The sequence below is a fragment of the Trypanosoma cruzi genome, genomic scaffold, assembly GCF_000209065.1.
Source record: "Trypanosoma cruzi strain CL Brener 1047053516885 genomic scaffold, whole genome shotgun sequence".
Classification (NCBI taxonomy): Eukaryota; Euglenozoa; class Kinetoplastea; order Trypanosomatida; family Trypanosomatidae; genus Trypanosoma; species Trypanosoma cruzi.
The window spans coordinates 118,685-136,512 of NW_001849467.1; the positions used below are offsets into that span (position 1 = coordinate 118,685).

The 17,828-nt window shown below is 46.7% G+C and overlaps 7 protein-coding genes across 7 annotated transcripts, besides 14 other annotated features; all 7 read left to right on the forward strand.

Annotated features, from left to right (window-relative positions):
- Positions 1–907: part of a sequence feature (areas merged during assembly that could not be assigned to a particular haplotype. This can correspond to areas where the two haplotypes were merged or to regions with more than two copies in the genome that were merged during assembly.) that runs on past the window's edge.
- Positions 2–119: a microsatellite.
- Tc00.1047053504035.90 (translation initiation factor IF-2, putative) lies at positions 168–2,768 on the forward strand (the record flags this gene model as incomplete). Its single annotated transcript, XM_808989.1, has 1 exon — positions 168–2,768. The coding sequence occupies one exon, from the start codon at positions 168–170 to the stop codon at positions 2,766–2,768; it is 2,601 nt and encodes an 866-aa protein (XP_814082.1).
- Positions 908–17,828: a sequence feature (heterozygous, Esmeraldo-like haplotype).
- Positions 3,017–3,070: a sequence feature (T-rich).
- Positions 3,107–5,581, forward strand: Tc00.1047053504035.100 (hypothetical protein, conserved; the record flags this gene model as incomplete). Its single annotated transcript, XM_808990.1, has 1 exon — positions 3,107–5,581. One exon carries the CDS (start codon positions 3,107–3,109, stop codon positions 5,579–5,581), a length of 2,475 nt encoding a protein of 824 aa, XP_814083.1.
- Positions 5,782–5,803: a microsatellite.
- On the forward strand, positions 5,854–7,584 carry Tc00.1047053504035.110 (uncharacterized protein; the record flags this gene model as incomplete). Its single annotated transcript, XM_808991.1, has 1 exon — positions 5,854–7,584. One exon carries the CDS (start codon positions 5,854–5,856, stop codon positions 7,582–7,584), a length of 1,731 nt encoding a protein of 576 aa, XP_814084.1.
- Positions 6,746–6,780: a microsatellite.
- Positions 7,195–7,215: a microsatellite.
- Positions 7,921–7,947: a microsatellite.
- Positions 7,978–8,032: a microsatellite.
- Positions 8,046–10,313, forward strand: Tc00.1047053504035.120 (hypothetical protein, conserved; the record flags this gene model as incomplete). Its single annotated transcript, XM_808992.1, has 1 exon — positions 8,046–10,313. One exon carries the CDS (start codon positions 8,046–8,048, stop codon positions 10,311–10,313), a length of 2,268 nt encoding a protein of 755 aa, XP_814085.1.
- Positions 10,563–10,617: a microsatellite.
- Positions 10,628–10,654: a microsatellite.
- Positions 11,252–11,280: a microsatellite.
- Positions 11,605–12,453, forward strand: Tc00.1047053504035.130 (hypothetical protein, conserved; the record flags this gene model as incomplete). The annotated part of the gene is made up of 1 exon (XM_808993.1): positions 11,605–12,453. The coding sequence occupies one exon, from the start codon at positions 11,605–11,607 to the stop codon at positions 12,451–12,453; it is 849 nt and encodes a 282-aa protein (XP_814086.1).
- Positions 12,567–12,591: a microsatellite.
- Tc00.1047053504035.140 (mismatch repair protein MLH1, putative) lies at positions 12,858–15,452 on the forward strand (the record flags this gene model as incomplete). The annotated part of the gene is made up of 1 exon (XM_808994.1): positions 12,858–15,452. The coding sequence occupies one exon, from the start codon at positions 12,858–12,860 to the stop codon at positions 15,450–15,452; it is 2,595 nt and encodes an 864-aa protein (XP_814087.1).
- Positions 15,959–15,985: a microsatellite.
- On the forward strand, positions 15,997–17,828 carry Tc00.1047053504035.149 (kinesin, putative; the record flags this gene model as incomplete). Its single annotated transcript, XM_808996.1, has 1 exon — positions 15,997–17,828. A coding segment is annotated over one exon (1,832 nt), but the record flags the coding sequence as incomplete, so codon positions are not given.

The window sequence follows — 17,828 nt, forward strand, 5'->3', positions numbered from 1 at the left end:
GTTATTATTATTATTATTATTATTATTATTATTATTATTATTATTATTATTATTATTATTATTATTATTATTATTATTATTATTATTATTATTAATATTATTATTATTATTACTATTATAGACTTGCTATTTGCTTTACTTTTTTTTTTTTTAGGCGAATTAGAAAGATGCGGTTTTCTCGCATCCATTTATCGAAGTTTTTTGATACATTCTACCCATTGCCTTCTGTTATGGATGCTTGTTCCTTTGTCAAACTTGTTCGTAAACGAACCAGTAGACTTGCTGAGTTTTTGGAAAAAGGGGTTCTAGCTTCCAATGCTAATCGGCGTTCCAGACCCTTTGATGCAAAAGTACATGTTGATATTGCCAAATCATTGGATGCGCTTTTAAGTCTAAAGGAGAAAGATGTGGAACGTGTGATCTGGGAGGAACACAAGCTCACTGACGAACGATTGTTGACTTGTCTTGTACCTTATCAGATGGCAGCAAATATTATCATGAGAGGACTCCCCCAAAATGTGAGAAAAATGTGTGTGGAAGAACTAAGAGCTGAGGAAGATTATTATTTAAAGGGTATCACAAAAAAAAGACATAATAAATTTATACAGTGGATCGAGAGGGATGTATTTGTCTCCACCGGACTTAATTATCTCAGACGTCTTTCTCCTCTCCGACATGCTCGTATTCCGGTTATCGCAGTTATGGGACACAGCCAACATGGAAAGACAACACTTCTTGATGTCTTACAAAAAACAAGTTTTTCTGAAGAAGAGTCTAGGGGCACAACCCAGTCTATTCGAGCTTTCACGATTTCTGCCTCTGAAAATGGCTTCAGGTCTGTAACATTTGTGGATACACCTGGTCAACGCGTATTTACAGAGACACGTTTTCATGCACAGATTATAGCGGATGCCCTTCTTTTAGTGGTTTCTTTGGTAGAGGGCGTTCAAATTCAGACTTTTGAAGTGATTAAAGTGGCCTTAAACATTGATAAACCGATTTTGGTGGTATTAAATAAGCTGGATCTATATTCGGATCCGAGAAAGGCAGATGAAGCTATGTTTAATGTCCTCATGGACTTGCGAGAGGCTGGATTGAATGTTGTTATGGTTCATAAACCGAAAGATATTGAACGGCTACGAGCCTGTGAATCAAACACAAAATTGGATGCTCAGTCTTCAAAAGAGGTTCAAAATACCCTTCAATTATTTGCACCGATGAAAAAAGTAGATGCTCAATATAAGGGAAGCAAAACGCATCCGGTTGTGAATTTGAAGCGAAGTTGCGCCGGGGTCTGTATATCAGCGAGGGAAAGAGAGAATTTAGGTCTTCTTTGGTCACTCATTGAACTAATGTCTTCAACGTTATCACCGTTTTGTCACAGCAGAATGGAGAACTACACTTCACATTCTTGCTCACATCAGGCTGTTATCTTGGAATCTTCAAAACATCTATTTGATGAAGAGAGTTTTCGAATTAGGAAGAACGTTCAAAGGCTTCAAAAAAGACAGGATGCGACCAATGAAAGGCAAAAATTACGGTTGGAAAAAAACAGCGTTTCTGCAAGGATCCATTCTGCTCTCAATAATGACCGAAAAAAATTACAGAGTTCAAATCCAACAAGTACAAACTGTCTTGTTCTGACTGTTATCGTGAGGGAAGGTTGTATTACAAAAGGTCTGCTATTTGTTGCGGACCAAACGAGAGGGCGTGTGGATTATATGATAGACGCTGCTGGTAATTTTGTGGACAAAGCGTATCCTGGTACGGCTGTTATTATCATTGATGTTCATAGTAATACCGGATGTCCTGGTGTAGGAACGCATCTTCTCTCAATGCCTTTTGTGGATGAAAGAGATCGAGTTTTTGAATACAGGCGTTGGCTTCAGTGGTTTATCGAATGTTTCCCCAATCGTTTAAATCTTCTTCGTCCGAGAGGGATGGACGTATCCTTTGCACACCTTGGTGATTATGGGCAAATTGGGAATACACATTGTTTGGAGTATCAGTTGCTTTATGGACCCCCACAAGATGCGTTCTCAACTGGGATTAACTCACAATCCACAGAAGAAGAATTATCAATTAATGGTTCTAAGCCTCTTGAGAAGAGTATTGCTGAGTATTTATCGGAGAAAAATCTGGAGGACCAAGAGCGTCATAAGGGGTTTCCGTTGGAAGATGGATCTCATCAAAAAATTTTAATGGAAGATGATCTTGAGGTTACATTACATACTACATGGACACAGTTACAACCACGCAAAAGGCCTGAAACCCAAGAGATGCATGATGAAATGATTAAGAGCTGTATTCAGATTGGTGTTCTTTTCAAGGTGGACTCCTGGCACAGCGCTCGAATGTTACATCGTGAAATCAATCGGTTGGGTACGCGGAAAGTGGCGTTTCATGTTGTTGGAATGCGCTTTGGTGAGTTAACGGCAGATGACATTATGTTTTTTGGACGAGCAATGAAAATTGCCGTTTGCTATCGTACTCCTTTGGGGCTTTCCACCGATCTTGATCAATACATTGAGATCAATGACACCTGGGTCTTACAGACGGATGATATTACGGAAGTTATACTCTTCCTTAAATGGTGTGCAGTGGCGCTCCATAAGGAGCACGCTCCCGATGACTATGGTGTGACTGAACGGAGCCATAAAAGCTACCTGGTGCTCATGAATGATAAATCTGGAAAGAGCTCTGAAAAGAAAGTGGACCAGCAAAAGAACTCCAGGCACCGCAGGTTGCTTGTTACACCAAATTTTTAACATTCAAATTTGTAAATTACTGAACGCTGTTTCTATTACGGGGTCTTGCTCGCTTTGCCCTTTCCCCCTCCTTGATTTCCATTGCTTTACAGAATTTTGGGATAAACAGGGTGCAAAATTGATATTGTTATTATTATGGTGCTGTTTATTGTCGCACCGTCCAAATGTGTTTTCTTGGGAGTTCATTTTTTTACTTGCGTTTTTTTTTTTGCTTTGTGTTCTCTTGACATAATCCTGTTACAACAAAATTTCTTTTTTTTTTTTTTTGATTTTCTTTTACTTTTTGCTTTATCCATTCTTTTGAGTGCGAGACAGGCGTGAAAAGCAAGGGAAGTGCAATGGATACGGCGGAGGATGGTGACTATCTGCAATTTGCGACCAAACTGTACGCCGCCTCAAAGCCCTTTCTTGCAGTTAAAGCCTATGAGCGTGCTGTCTCTGAGGTGGAGGCTGCTGCTGCTGCTATCTCGGACCCAAAGCTTTTGCCAGGAAACAAATTGGGATCGGGGAATGCACTTTTCAAGGACTTCATATTACACTGTAACGCGTTTGGCGTTAAAGCCGCTACAAGCGACACCAAAATGGCGGGGGATTTCTTCCGTCTGTGCTTCAAGGAGCTGCAAAGGCGAAATTATTTGCAAGGGGATCTGGATGCCAATGACCCTAGTCAGTTTTTCATACCTATTCAGGAGGATAGGGGTATTGCCTTTCTTGTATCACTGACCTTGAGCAACTGGGCGTGCCTATTAATACGATCAGGAAACACAAGAGAAGCCGCAGCTTTTCTTCAATTGGCACTCACCAATTCTATGGCAGAAGAGCTAACTCGTATTGTTCTTCTTAACATATGTGCAGTTGACGTACACAATTGTCTTTTTTCCCAGGTGCGAGAAAAAGCAATGGAGGTGCTTTTTGAGGACGGAGAAACTGAGGAAGAGGGACAAGAAAAGATGGATAGAGATAATGCTGCCCGTGAAGATGTAAATGGACTTCTTTGCGCGTTTGCATATCATAATGTGGCCATCGCTGAGGAATACCTTCAACCACAAGAGGCTGAAAGCCACTATAACCAAGGGAAGGAAATGTTGGCTTCAAGCCCGTACCAACGATGGTCAAGCGTCATTGAGTGTGCTCGAAGGAGATTTTCTGACATTATCCAACGTCGAAGATATGAAGCGACAAGAAGAAGAGAAGCCGCCGAAGCGGAGACGGAGGCCGCCAAACAGGTGGAAGCAACCGTTCGACGAAAAGTTAGGGCAACTGGGAGTGCAACGGCGCGACAGCCGTCAGCGAAGCCTGGGAATCGTGGCAAGAAGTATAAAAAGCGGATCTCAGGTTTGACCAATGATACAAAGGAAGAGTCTATAGAGCTTCCTCCCATAAGTGAATATTTGAGGCAGAAAATGCAAACACAAGGTCTAAGCAATGTCGTGGTTCCAATTCTTCGTGTAGTAGATGTGAGGAAGTTTGTCTTTGGGGGAATTCCGGCTCATGAAGACTCCTTCTTTCCTTTCAGGGAAAGTGTAAATTTAAACAGTGTGGCTATGGTCTTGTTATGCGAAGAAACACCCTTGCAGGTTGTGGATGAGGCGGAGTTAAAAGATACAGGGCCTCCGAGAAGGACTATTTGGACTCCGTTTGTCCCGAGGCGGGATGACACTTTCATTATACTGCCCCCGAAACCCAAGCCAGGTGCCGTGCTTTCTCGAGATGCGGCAAACATTGCTAAATCATTTATGCCGCCACCGTTATCGGAGAAGTCAATTGAAAATGCGCAGCGCAGTGTTACAGCATTTAAGAAAATTTTGAATCATCGTTTACTGATGCTTTTACGAGCCGAAAATGCATTTGAAGAAAAGTGGAAAGCCACGGGAATAGTAAAGAGCGCCCTTGTCGCATTCAACCTTGCGCAGGATATGTTGAAATTGAAGGAGACTATAAAGTGGAAGAGGGAAACAAGAGTGATTTTGGAGAATGCAAGTGCGAGGCGAATAGTGCGCTTTTTTCGATTAATAATCGAAAGGAAATCCAATTCCGCTCCTATAATGAGAGAAGCTCGTGTTAAATACTTTGAAGAAAAAGCTGCAATTGTCCTGCAGAAGTACGCAAGGCGCTGGTTGGCGGTTAAAGAATTACGAAGCCTCCAAAGACAACGTCGAGCAGAAATATTACGTGTCATGAAGATACAGAGCACCTATCGTATGCATGCCACACGAAGTCGTTATATCGCCTATAAAGAAGAACAAAATGAAGCATTGAGATTTGAAAAGGAGACGGTGGCGCGTGAATTTGCGGCCATACAGATTCAGCGTGTGTATCGGCGTCATGCGTATCGGCTCCGTAAGTGGTATGAAGGAGGAGAAAAAAGACAATTTATACTTCACCACTTCAGATCCTCGAGGGAATACTACGCGACGCTGATCCAAAAAACGTTTCTTGGGTTTTTGGTGCGGCGTGTTTATGGCCCTGCAGTTTACGCAAAGCGATGCTACGGTCGAAATTGTTATCGTGCTGCGCTGGTAAACACATGCGCCACGATTATTCAGAGCGTATTCCGGGGTTATCTAGTGCGGCGTGCCACCAGAATTCCCTTACAGCAACATCTACGGCAATGTGTAGTGCAACGTGAGAGAGAAAAAGTGGAATCACTACGACGGATTCAAAATGAAGCGGCAAGGGTAATTCAATGCGCCTACCGTAGTTATTCAGCTCGGAGGGTTGCAAATGAACTGAGAACGCTACGGGAAAGGGAGCGTTTGCTGCGGCGAAATCGCGTATACCCGTCGTTTCGGTTGGAGGAACAGGTGTACTGACCACGATGTACCAAAGATGTGAATTTTGCTCAATATAAACAGTTGATGGAATCCGCATGTTTCCGCTTGTATATATATTTCTGTGTTCAGTACTACTGCAGTTGTTGTGGAAGGAAATATATACTCTTCTGGGAGTTTCACACCCATTTGGGCGGGTAAATCAAGATGATGCCCTTTTATTTGTTTATTTTATCCTGGCCTTTTTTTTTTTTTTTTTTTTTTGAGGGAGAGAGTCTTTGTCTGGGGGGAGGGAAGTCCCTACACAGCACGAAATGGGGTTCACGCACTCTTCTAGGGAATATGGGCATAAGCGATGCGTGAAATGCCTTCGATCCGGTTCAATGCTACAGCCTGTTACTCCGTGTGTTAACTGTCAGCAGTACTTGTGTGTACATTGCTCCAAACCTCTTTTGCCCGAGGCATGCACGTTCAGATGGCCTTTTTGGTTTGGTGCAATACCAAATCCACGCGCGTCGCGGTGTTGTTTTTCATGTAGAAGTCCTCTTCTTTCACTGGATGACAGTATTTTGTGTTATATCATGCTCTTTCTCACATACAAAAATCAAGATTCTCTTCTTCGTGTATGTACACGGTTCCATAGTGTCTTGTTTCTCCCGTATGAATATGTCAAGAAACTTGAGGAGAAATACCTTTGGAAAGATCCGGACGACATCCTTTATGCGAGTCGAAGGAGTATTATATTACGCGGTATGGATCGTCTGACAAATGCAACATATGCACTGAAATTAATTCCCAAGTTTCGAATGCTTTCACGACGATTATGTCAAAGGCTACAACAAAGCATCGACATTCGCATTGCAGCGTCGGCATTTCCAGCGTCGTTTGCATCATTTCATAACGTTTTTCATACTCGTGATTTTATTGTGATTGTACTGGAACTGTTGCCTCCGGATAAGTATCAGTCCCTGTCTGCTCTTATCCATAGCGTTACTCTGACCGAGACTGAATGCCGATCTATCATTGCATGCGTGTTGGAAGGGGTGCGTTGCCTTCACGACGAACTTCAAGTGGTGCACCGCGATCTGTCACTTGACGCAATATACGTTGCCCGTGACAATTTTGAGGATATTCGTCTGCTTCATTTTCACAATGCAAGGTTTTTGAAACCATCTCCTCGTTCTTCCTATTTACATGAGATGTGGAAGCAGCAACAGCAGCAGCAGCAACAACAGCAACAGTATCACAAGCAACCGCTGCCTTTTTCGTATCATTCTGCGAGTCCCGAAGTAGATGATGGGGATACTGCTGTCGCACTGTCACCCCAAGTGAGGCAACTCTCGAAGCCACCACCACTTTTTATCCCTGTGGATGTTGGCTTGCTACGTAAAGCGTGGTTTTACTCCAAGGTCGCGCGTGAACGCGAAGCTCAGCTGCGAGAGGCTGCCGTACGTTCTCAAGGGTTTTTTCACTCTAGATTTGAAACGCTGCGTCATTCCGGTTTTTTTCCCTGCAAGAGTACAAACCCTGGCGTAGCACCGAGTGGGATGGCAGATGAAATTTCAGCAACTGCATCCGGTTCGCCATTGCACTCACCACGGAGTGGGATGACTGTGGAGCCTTCAGGCATCCAAGGGAGCAATGCTTCCGGGGCCAATAATAATAATAATAATAATGGTGATGACGACTTTGTGGTTGTGGCCACACCACGAGCTGCCGTTGGGTACTGTGCACCGGAGCTTAGCGCGAGTCTGTGTGCACGTTCGCTTGTTCCCACTCTAAATATTCGTGCGGGCGATGTGAAAAAGTGGGACGTTTTTGCGATAGGAGGCATTTTTTATCAGCTTCTTGCATCTTCTACGGGCTATTTTTCTGATGCCCATTATTTTATGGACTGGAACAAAGTCACTGCCACCATTACTTCTGAAAGTCTTGTTTTGTTGATCCTTTTGATGCATATGGAACCCAACAATCGCATGACATGTAAAGAGGCTCTTCAGATCATGTGCGAGCAGTTTAGAGGTTATGTTGCGGCCGGTGCATGATTGTTCGCAGAGCAGTTTTTTTTTTTTTTTTTTTGCACACATGCGCAATTCCATTTATATAGAGTTTTCTTTGGTGCATTTTCAGTGAACACACAACAATTATTATTATCTGTGTTTATTGTTGACTGCTGCTGTTGTTATTGCTGGTTCTGTTGGCTTTCTTTTGTGTTTTTTCTTTATTTCTTTTTTTGTACGTGCGTAAAAATTTTTGGTTCCCATGTCACCTTTTCTTCTTTCCTGAAACCAACAACGGAGGGAAATAAATAAATGCTTTTGGAGACTGGAGGAGTGGTTTGGTAAATATCCCTCATATTTTTTCATGTTCTTATGCCTTCGTTTATTTTATTTTATTTTATTTATTTTTTGTATAGAAGGGAACTCCAACGGAGGCTGATATATATATATATATATATATATATATATATATATATATATATATATATATATAGTTCTCTTATTCGATGGGAACCTCAAGTTCAACGCTTGAAGTGGGAAAGGCAATACGGTCGCTGCTTGTGGATACACCAGTGGACGATGGCATCTTTAATTTATTGCTGAATACCGCTCTTTCCAAAAGTGAGCTTGAGCGCGCCCTCCCGTTTTCTACGTTAAGGATGATGCGGCACTATTATACGAGGAACTTTGCATTATTACTTTTTAAATGCATTGAGGTTGTCTCGCAGATTCGAAATTCTTCGCTCGAATCAGCAAGTGACGTGCAATCTGCGTCGCAGGGGCTCCAGAATGCGCTTTGTTTGATGAGACGAATAATTCCCATCGCAATGGAGGGCGGAGACACACCGTGCGCTGCGGAGGAACCAGTGAAAAGAGGCGCACCCGCATCCAACCCGCCTGTGGAGGGGGCAAACCTCCCTGCAGGGGAAGCAAACGATGAAAAAAAGCGAACACATTTTACTGCCACATTTGTACGGTCTTTTTTTGAGGAAAACCTTGCATGCAACGATGCGCAGCCGGAACAGATGCTTCCTTTTCTCCCTGGCCAGAACACAACGCTTAGCAAATTTGTGGGGCGGCTACTAGTGGACTGTTGTTTCATTCGTGGTTTGACGTTGGCCGCATCATCTTTGCCCGCAAAGGAATCTGAGAGCCACCCCTGCGTTGATGAGTCTCTCCTTTGGTACCCGGGCGTGGGTGGAAAGCAGGTAGAAGGTAGTTCTACACAGCCGATGAACGGCACGATGCATGCTCTTCGGCAAGAACTTCTCTACACACTCACTGCACTTCTGTCATATCCATTGTTTTCTCCGCCTGGTACGAGAGATACTCTTTTTTCGGAACCATTACTCAATGTCGATGAGAACCCGCTTCTGCCTACACTAGTAGCATCCACATTGAATGCCATTTTGTCATATATACCATTTGGTTCCATTCCATACACAAGTCATTGGGTTGGGCCAGAGGAGATGGTGGTTTTGATGTCTTCACGGTTTTTAAGTGCCTTGATATGCTACCCGGGAGCCCTGCTTGATGGTTCAACGCAAACGCGACACACAAAGAGTTCTGAGGGGAACGATAAGAATGAACCAAAAGAAAATGTGGAAGCAAAAGACAGAGAGGACGGGACGACAACAGAGCAGCTCAACTCGCCGCCTCTACGGATAGTTCATAGTGCACGAGACCTTATTAGTGCAATTACGCCGGAAGAGGCTAAATACATCATAGAGCGTCTAAAAAACACCATCGGCCTGAAAGTATATTCAAATCGAACAGTTCTGCCGGATTCACAGCGTTGTTTCATAACTCAGGACGAGTTTATGATGCTGCTTTGGAGGCTAATTGAACTCTCTCCAGAGTGTCAATTGGCTTTTGCACAGCAGCCGGCAGCATTGAATTATATTGTGCCTTTTGTAGATTATGCTCTTAATGCCAAGCGGGACCCAAAATACTTTCCTCACCTTCAGCTCGTATTGCTTCTTTTGCTGCGACTCTCTGAGACGCGAGCGTTTTGTTTGCAATGTAACGCGTTGTTCCACGAACGTATTCCATTTGAATTTGACTCTTTTGTGGGGACATACAATGATCTACTCATTATCATGTTGTGCTCGTTTATATTATTGCGTCATGAACTGATACGTCCCCTTCATGTGACCTGTAGCGCAATCATATCGAACATTGCTCCCTTTATGATAAAAATTAGTCCTGTCACGTCAGAGAAGCTGGGACTTGTATTTACTTCCGTGTCCACTAGGTATCTTGCGTACAAAGCCCTTTTTGCATCCAATGAAGTCATTCTCGATGACGCAGAGGTTAAAGCTGACCAGGTTGTGCTACTTAATATTGTGGAAGCCGTTGCTGGCGTATTGCAGTACCATGAGGGGGCTGCAGCAACTCTCCTAGCTGCCTTTATAAAGCACAAGAGTTTGGTGGGCGAGGTTTCAGATATATTTCTGGCGGAGGGCTCTAACGCCTTTCTTGTGCGCCTTACTTCTCCATTCCTTATAGGTACAGTCAGGGATGCGATCACCGCTGTTGAAGGGGCGGTAGCCGCTGCAGAAGAAGCCGGTATAATGGACACAGTATCAGTGATATGCAAAACGTCTCTTGTGGGTGCTTTGCCAACCCCACACCGCATTATTGTCAGGCGTCTTTACTCTAATTCGTCGATGGAACAATGGGCAATGGCGACAACCTGGTCGTCACTGTACATGTACACTCCTCCTGGAACCTTCGGAGGGAGTAAATCCATCAAGATGCTTCGCTTTGTTTAGACCAAGTTGTTTTACCCAATTTTTTATCGTGTTTTTTTTTTTTTTCACTCTTCCTCACTGTGTGCGTTGCTGTTTGGGGCTATAGTGGGAGGCGCCTCACTGACGAGGATGGGGCTGATGCCTCGAGCTACTTTTGCAGCCAGCAGCAGCCTTTTAGGATCTTTTCATTGAATGGACTTCCCTTACCCCTTTTCCCATTTTCTTCATCCGTCTCGTTCTGTGGGTTCATTGGCCGCCGTGCTTTACAGCATGATAATAATAATAATAATAATAATAATAATAATAATAATAATAATAATAATAAAGCAAATTGCTTTCTTTCTTTTTTTTTTTTTTTTTTTGTGTTTGATTTTGCTGCATACAAAACCAGCACTGCCAGAAAAAAGAAACCCTTGAAGCATCTTGCCTCTTAGCACTACGTACGCCAATGTCTTGCTGCAGGTCCCTCAACGCTCCGGATGCTCTCACGTGTCAAGTGTGTTTGGACTCTTTTCAGAATCCAACGCAGTTGTTTATTTGCGGCCACATATTCTGTGAGGCCTGTGTTCAAGGCGCATCCACCTGCCCCACATGTCGTGGTCGCATTGAGTACTCAAAGCCAGCCCCAGATTCTGTATTGCAGGCCGTGCTACTTCTTCCTGTGAGTTGTGGCAGCTGCGGATGGCAGGGGACAAGAAAACAGTCCCAGGCGCACCGATGCGGGATAAAAGATACCCATAGCATCTACAATAAATACCCACATCTTTCTGATGAAGAATTATACAAAAGGGCAACAAGTGTTACCGGAAGCTCTGTCTTTCACCAGCCTTCTCAGGTCTATGGAATCATGCTCTCTAGTCACACACCTGAGGCTCAACAGTAGTGCCTCATTAAGCCGCGCGCGATGGATCCAAAAAGGAAAAGATTGAAAAAAAAAGGCATGCTATACACCTCTTCAAATATATATATATATATATATACATATATAAAACGGGTAAGCACGAAGTTTATTTTTTTTTGGCACGGCGTGAATCTGTTCAGATCCCTTTTTTTTCAGTTTCTGACACAAACACCTTCCGTTACTTGGGGTTTTTCAACAGACACACACACACAAAAAAAAAAAAAGTGAATTTCGTGAAGAGAGAGAAAGAAAGAGCTGGGTGTGAAGAATTCTGAAGTGTTACCTGGAGCCCAGGATGTTTTTTTTCCCCTGTTTTGTTCCTCTCTCTTTCTCTTTCTCTTTCATAAGGTTGTAGATTGGGTGATATTTCTTCTTTCCCAAAGAGGACGGTTGCCGTCTGTGAATTCGCTTATGCCTCCCTTGATCCTGGCCACAGAGTGCAATGAGGAGCTGCGCTGTGCCCTTTGCCTAGACTCTTGGAAGGATCCGGTAGAGCTGGTTCCATGTGGGCATATATTTTGCGCAGTGTGCGTCAGGGGCATGAATACGTGTCCCATTTGTCGTCAGTCTGTGGCCAACAGCAAAAGGCCGAACCGCACCCTTGTGAACCTTGCGCTGGCAGTGCCTGTCAAGTGTGCCTCGTGCAGTTGGACCGGGACGCGTGAACAGGGCAACTCTCACACGTGCCGCACGGACACAAAAATGGCTTCGGTGCCCTCGGCCTTGGCACCAGGCCCAAAGTATGCCTTTGTGGAGCCGAATAGCCAGGAGCCTTGGCATCAGTTTGGCCTGTCGCGTGAAGAGTATGACCAGATCATGGCGTTGTTTGTCTTTTTTGACAACGACGAAAGCGGTGGACTGGACCGCGCTGAGGTTGGGCGTCTCGCACGGTGGCTCAACTTTGCCCGCACCGACTATGACATTGATCGCATGTTTCGCCTAATGGATACAGATGGCAGCGGCACGCTGTCCCTTAACGAATTTCTTACTTGGTTGTCGCATAACCGGCCGGATCCCAACGCTCTTTATGGGCTTTCGCAATCAGAGTACAACACCATCATGATGCAGTTCCGCTTGTACGACACTGATCAGAATGGCCTGCTGAGCATCGATGAGTTTGCGCGACTTGCTGTGAGATTAGGAGATGTGAATAATATTGACTCTGGGAGGCGATTGTTCCGATGCATTGACACGGATGGCAACGGTGTAGTTGACTTGCATGAGTTTTTAACTTACCGTGTTCGCACGAGGCGCAAGTAGTTGAGAGTGTATTTGGGTGACCTTGAATAGGATCAATCAAGGACTGACCAGTTGGAGCGTCAGCAGTGCGAAGTGCAGTGGCCGAGAGAAGAGATTATTTGTGGCAGGCGGGCTGTTTGTGTGTGTGTGTGTGTGTGTCTATATGTTTGGTTGGTTTTCCTGCCTGTGAATTTATGACTTGCGATTTGCCTTATTTATTTTTTATGCCAACATGTCTTTCCACTCCAATTCAGCAGTGGGTGACTCTTTTGGAATTGGCTGAGTTGTCGATGTATTCCATGCGATGAGGATGTTGTGCACTTTTTGGCTTTTTCCCTTGGCTTTCCTTTTTTTCTTCTCCTCTCATTGGCAACATGCACTGACGCGGAAAAGGAAGGGGCGTTGTGGTGGGCGAAATTTTTTGAATGAGACGCATTAAGCGTCTTTCTGATAACGTTGTCAACCGTATTGCTGCTGGAGAGGTGGTGCAGAGGCCGAGTGCGGCGCTGAAGGAACTGCTGGAAAACGCTCTAGACGCCGGAAGCACGTTCATCCAGGTTTTAGTGCGTGATGGTGGGCTGGGGCTGTTGCAGGTGACGGACGATGGCCACGGCATTCATCGCGATGACCTGCCGTTGTTGTGTGAGCGTTACGCCACCAGTAAACTGAGGTCCTTTGAGGATTTGAGCCGCATCACGTCCTTTGGGTTTCGTGGCGAGGCGCTAAGCTCCATCTCTTATGTCTCCAGGGTGACGGTGACGACAATGCGTCGAGTTGACAAGGATGAAGCATCATCTGGAACGCTTGCGTGGCGCTGCCAGTACTTGGACGGGGCGATGCAGGGCGAGCCAACGCCGTGCGCTGGGAACCCCGGCACAAGCATCCGCGTTGAGAAGATGTTTTACAATTCAGCCGTGCGTCGTCGGGCGCTTAACCGCCCTTCAGAGGAGTACAGCCGCATTGTGGCGTTGATCTCACGATACGCCTTGGCTTTTCCGCATGTCGGGTTCTCGTGTCGCCGGGAAGAGGGAACCGGGGGGAAGGCGGAGATTTTTTTTCCGAAAGACTCCAGCTCTCTGGCAAATATTCGTCTTTTTCATGGCCCAGCGATTGCCTCGCACTTAAATGAGCTGAAATGCGTCGAAGCTGGCGCGGGCAGCGGCTCTCCGGAGACTGTTTTGGCGAAAAGAGGGGAAGCAGGAGAGGACTGTTTTCTTATCACCGGTTACACCAGTGGCATGGCGCTTCTTAACCGCAACCCGTACCTTTGCATATTTGTTAACAACCGGCTGGTGGAGAGTGCTGTCATCAAGAGAGCAATAGACACCGTTTACAGCGGCATCCTGACGGGTGGCAACCGTCCTTTCACAGTGCTTTTCATCACCATACCCCCTGACCGCGTAGATGTGAACATTCATCCCACGAAGCATGAGGTCTGCCTGCTTGATGAAGAAATCATTGTTGCACAGTTGTCGGAAAGTGTCCGTCTTGCCGTGATGGAATCTGCTGCCCGTCGTCAACTGGACACACGGCACGTTCTCTCCAAGGCGGCTGCATTGGCAGGTGACAGGGGAGCGCATGTGTCGCAGCCTTCACCGTTACCGTCATCGATCGTTGTTGCTGGAGTAGCAGCAGCGCCTTGTACCGTCGTGCGCGTGGAACCGCAGCGTGGAGCACTTGATGCATATTGCCGACGTATGCCGATTTCGAAAAAAGAGGAGGCGGGCGAGGTATCATCGGAAGATGCCGTCGACAAGCAGCGGTTCGAGAACTGCAGCCACCCAGATCCCTTGACTGCGGTGAAATCGGGAGAAACAATAATTCAAGAGGAACAACATGCTGCGGGAACGTCAATTGTCTGCACGGCATCCAATGAAGACGTTACTGCATCCCTCATCACATCAATTATGAAATTCGGTTCCACGGATGCTGCTGACAGAGACGAGGGCGAGGCTAAAAAGAGGCTAAAGGAAGAAGAGAGAGAGGAAGGGGAAGAAGAGAAGGAGGACTTGGGTTACGTTATGCAGCAATTCAAACGTCAGCGGAAAGAGATCCAGCGGGCGGCTGGCATTGTGACGACGGCAGAAGCAGCCGAGGATGAAAAAGTGGGTGCGGGGGTTGTGTACGCATCAGCCGCATCGTCTGCATGCGAAAGTGCGGTAGAGCCGGTGCCTGATGAACGTGGGGATTTGCTTCTTACGAGTGTTTCAACGATTGTTTCACAAATTCGTCAGGCCACTTCTCCCACTGTCCAGTCGCTTTTTGAGAAACTGGTGTATGTGGGCGTGATAAACGGCCACATTTTTTTGGCGCAATCTGGAACAACACTCTATGCCGTAGACACGCTGCGCCTGGTTCGGCTTGTGGTGTACCAACGTATCTTCATGCGGTGGTCGATAGCGTCGCTACCAGCACCACCTCAAATGCTGCTGCAGGAGCCTGTGAGGGTGACTGACCTTTTGTATTTTGCCCTCCAGCACGATGTTCCTCCCAAAACGGACGTTTCTTTGGCCGAGAGCACACAACGCACCGTCCGCCGAATGGATAGATGCCTCCGCCAGTGGCGGTGCATGTTACTGGAGTACTTTTCCATTGAGATCACGCATGACGGTTACCTCTTGGCGCTACCGTTTGGGCTGAATTCCTCTTGGCCGCCCTCACCGCGTGTTGTGCCGCTTTTTATTTGGCGACTGGCAGCAGAGGTTCCGTACAGGGAGGATGAAGTGGCCTGCTTCACTGCCATTGCTCGTCACATTGCCGACACATTGTACGGCCTGCGCCTGCACGACGCATGGGTGGAGCCGCGTGTGTCCCCGTCGCCGGGTGTAGAGCCTCCGGGGGACGGCAGGGGGGAGGAGGGCGGCAGTGTGCCGTCTCTTTTTGACGCCATTCGTTTTGCGCTTTTGCCGTGTGCGACAAGCTCGAAGTTGTTTGTTCCGCCAGCGGATGCACTGATTGATGGAACGATCCAGACAGTCGTGTCGGTGGAGGAGCTCTACAAGGTTTTCGAGCGCTGTTAGCGACACAAAAAGAAGGAGTGGAGTCGCTTTCAGTCGCGCTGTCTTCTTTTACCGTGGCTTTTTCATTTATGCTTTCTCAACGCCTCTCCGCCCTTTTTTTTTTTTTTTTTTTACACAGTATCTGCTCATTGCCCGTCACACACGCACGCATTTTGTGCGGCGATTCTGTGGCTGCGTTGGGCTGCTGTGAGAAAAAGAGCAGAGCCGTGTCCTTTCCATTAAAAATGTACTCGTGTTTTTTTTTTTTGTCTCTTTGCCGCAGGGCGAAGTATTGGCCTTCGTCACGACTCACTGCATGGGTTCATGCACCTTTCTCCTTTTTATTTATGTTTGCAGGGTGCAGAACTAAAAGAGTAGGTATAGAAGAGAAGGCGGCAGTGAAGAAGTGTGGGACACAAAGGGACGTGGAGTAGGGGAAAAGGGCCGCCACGCGCCAGGTAGAAGAGGACAACACAAACAACAGATTACAGCAACAAACAAACAAAAAACTATTATTATTATTTTTTTGCGTGTGTGTGTGTGTGTGTGTGTGTTTGAGTTTTACATGTATGCTGACGACACAGGGGGCGAGACCCCTCTTGAAGATTTGTCCGATTTCCCTGTCGAGCACTCTGGAGTGTTTTCTCCCCTAAACAAGATGCATTTGCCAATCTCACGTCGCCGCATGGCCTTACCTGTAGTTCACATCCGCACAAGACCCATACTCCCATACCTGGGGGAGGGGAAAAACCAGCGCCATGTGTGGTGTCTTGACCACCAGAAAATTGTGGTGCGTTCCAATAAATTGGTACCGAGTCGTTGTCGCACCGCATCGCCGCTGAAAAGCAACGGTGCTCCCAGGAGTGCGCCAACGTCTCCGTTCGTATCGTCACCGCCGCGTCAACATTCTCCCTCCTCTGGGTGGTTGAGTGAGTCGCTGCCACCCAAGATGCTATTCGCCAGGAAAACGCCACGGAAACATCACAGTGAGAGCTCGCGTTCTCGCGGCACGACGGCTTCCGCCACAAAGATTGGAAATAAAACTTTTGCGTCAGCCACGCCGGAGGTCACACCACTCAATAATTCCGGGGTCATTAGGCGAGAGGAACACTTTAACTTTGACTTTGTTCACGGGGAGGACGCGACTCAGGAGGAACTCTTTGAGGAGAGCGTGCTGGATTTTGTTGATATGGCACTTTTGGCGCAAAGCGTTGCCATTGTTTGTTACGGCCCCACAGGGAGTGGCAAGACATACAGCATGATGGGCTCCACACGCGGCCAAGCGCTGAAGAAGATAGGCAGGGTTGTGCCGGCAGTGGATAGTTTACTCTTGTTGGAGAATCGACCGATTTTTGATAGTAAAAACAGGGGCAAAGTCGTCTCTCTCGCGGAGCGGTTATCGAACAGCCAAAGAAGTAATCTTACATCAACGGGTACTGCTTTGTCGGACACAGCCGCGCTGGTGTCCACGACAGCGACAACAGCAATACCGGTGAGGGAAACTTCCACACCGGCGGCCAAAATAGAGGAAGAGCAACAGCAGCCGCACCGCCAACAGCAGCAGCAGAGAAATTTTATCAGCCCAAGACGCGGGGCAGATGCTAACGACATGGAGGGAAGTTCATTGTCTTCGGGTCTGTCCCAGTTTGATTTGGGTTTTTCAACTTACATGGATGCCTTTGGAGGTACCAGGAACGAGATGAGTTTGACTGGTATTAGTAGTGGTCTGACGGAATCGATGACCGTGCCAGATGAAGGGAATGAAACAATGGGGTTGTTGCCACGCATCGTACTCATTTTGCTGGAACGCCGCGGGGAACGAGTGGTGCTTGGCCAGAATGAACCGTCAGTCAAGGCAACACCCGGTAACCGGTCTGGTAACGGAAAGGACAAAAGTCAAGAAACGCAGAAGCAGCGCCATAGTGTCTCCTTGACGCTGAAAGAGCTTACACTTTACGGGGTTGAGTTGTACATGGATGAGTTCTATGATTTGTTGGATCCCGCTAAACGGGCGATCCCAAATATCAGTGACATTGGCGGTCTTGATGCGTTCTGCCAGAGGTTGAACATCCCTAATTCCTTAGCAGTGAGTAACAGTTGTGGTGGGAAACGGGCGAGTGGAGGTGGCACTGGCAGCACTTCTTTTCGTGGCGGTGGTGTGCGGGTGTCGTCTGTGGAGGACTTCCGTCGCTGCTACAAGTTGGCGACACGAAATCGGGTGATGAAGGGGCATCAGCGCAACGACACGAGCTCCCGTTCCCATGCCGTATTTATTCTGCAACTGCAGTTTGACCTGGCGGACTCACAGAACGCGGGCAGTAACGCGGTGACGCAGAGCATCTACTCATACGTGGCGATGGTAGACCTCGCAGGGTCCGAGCGTGGAAGGAAACAAAG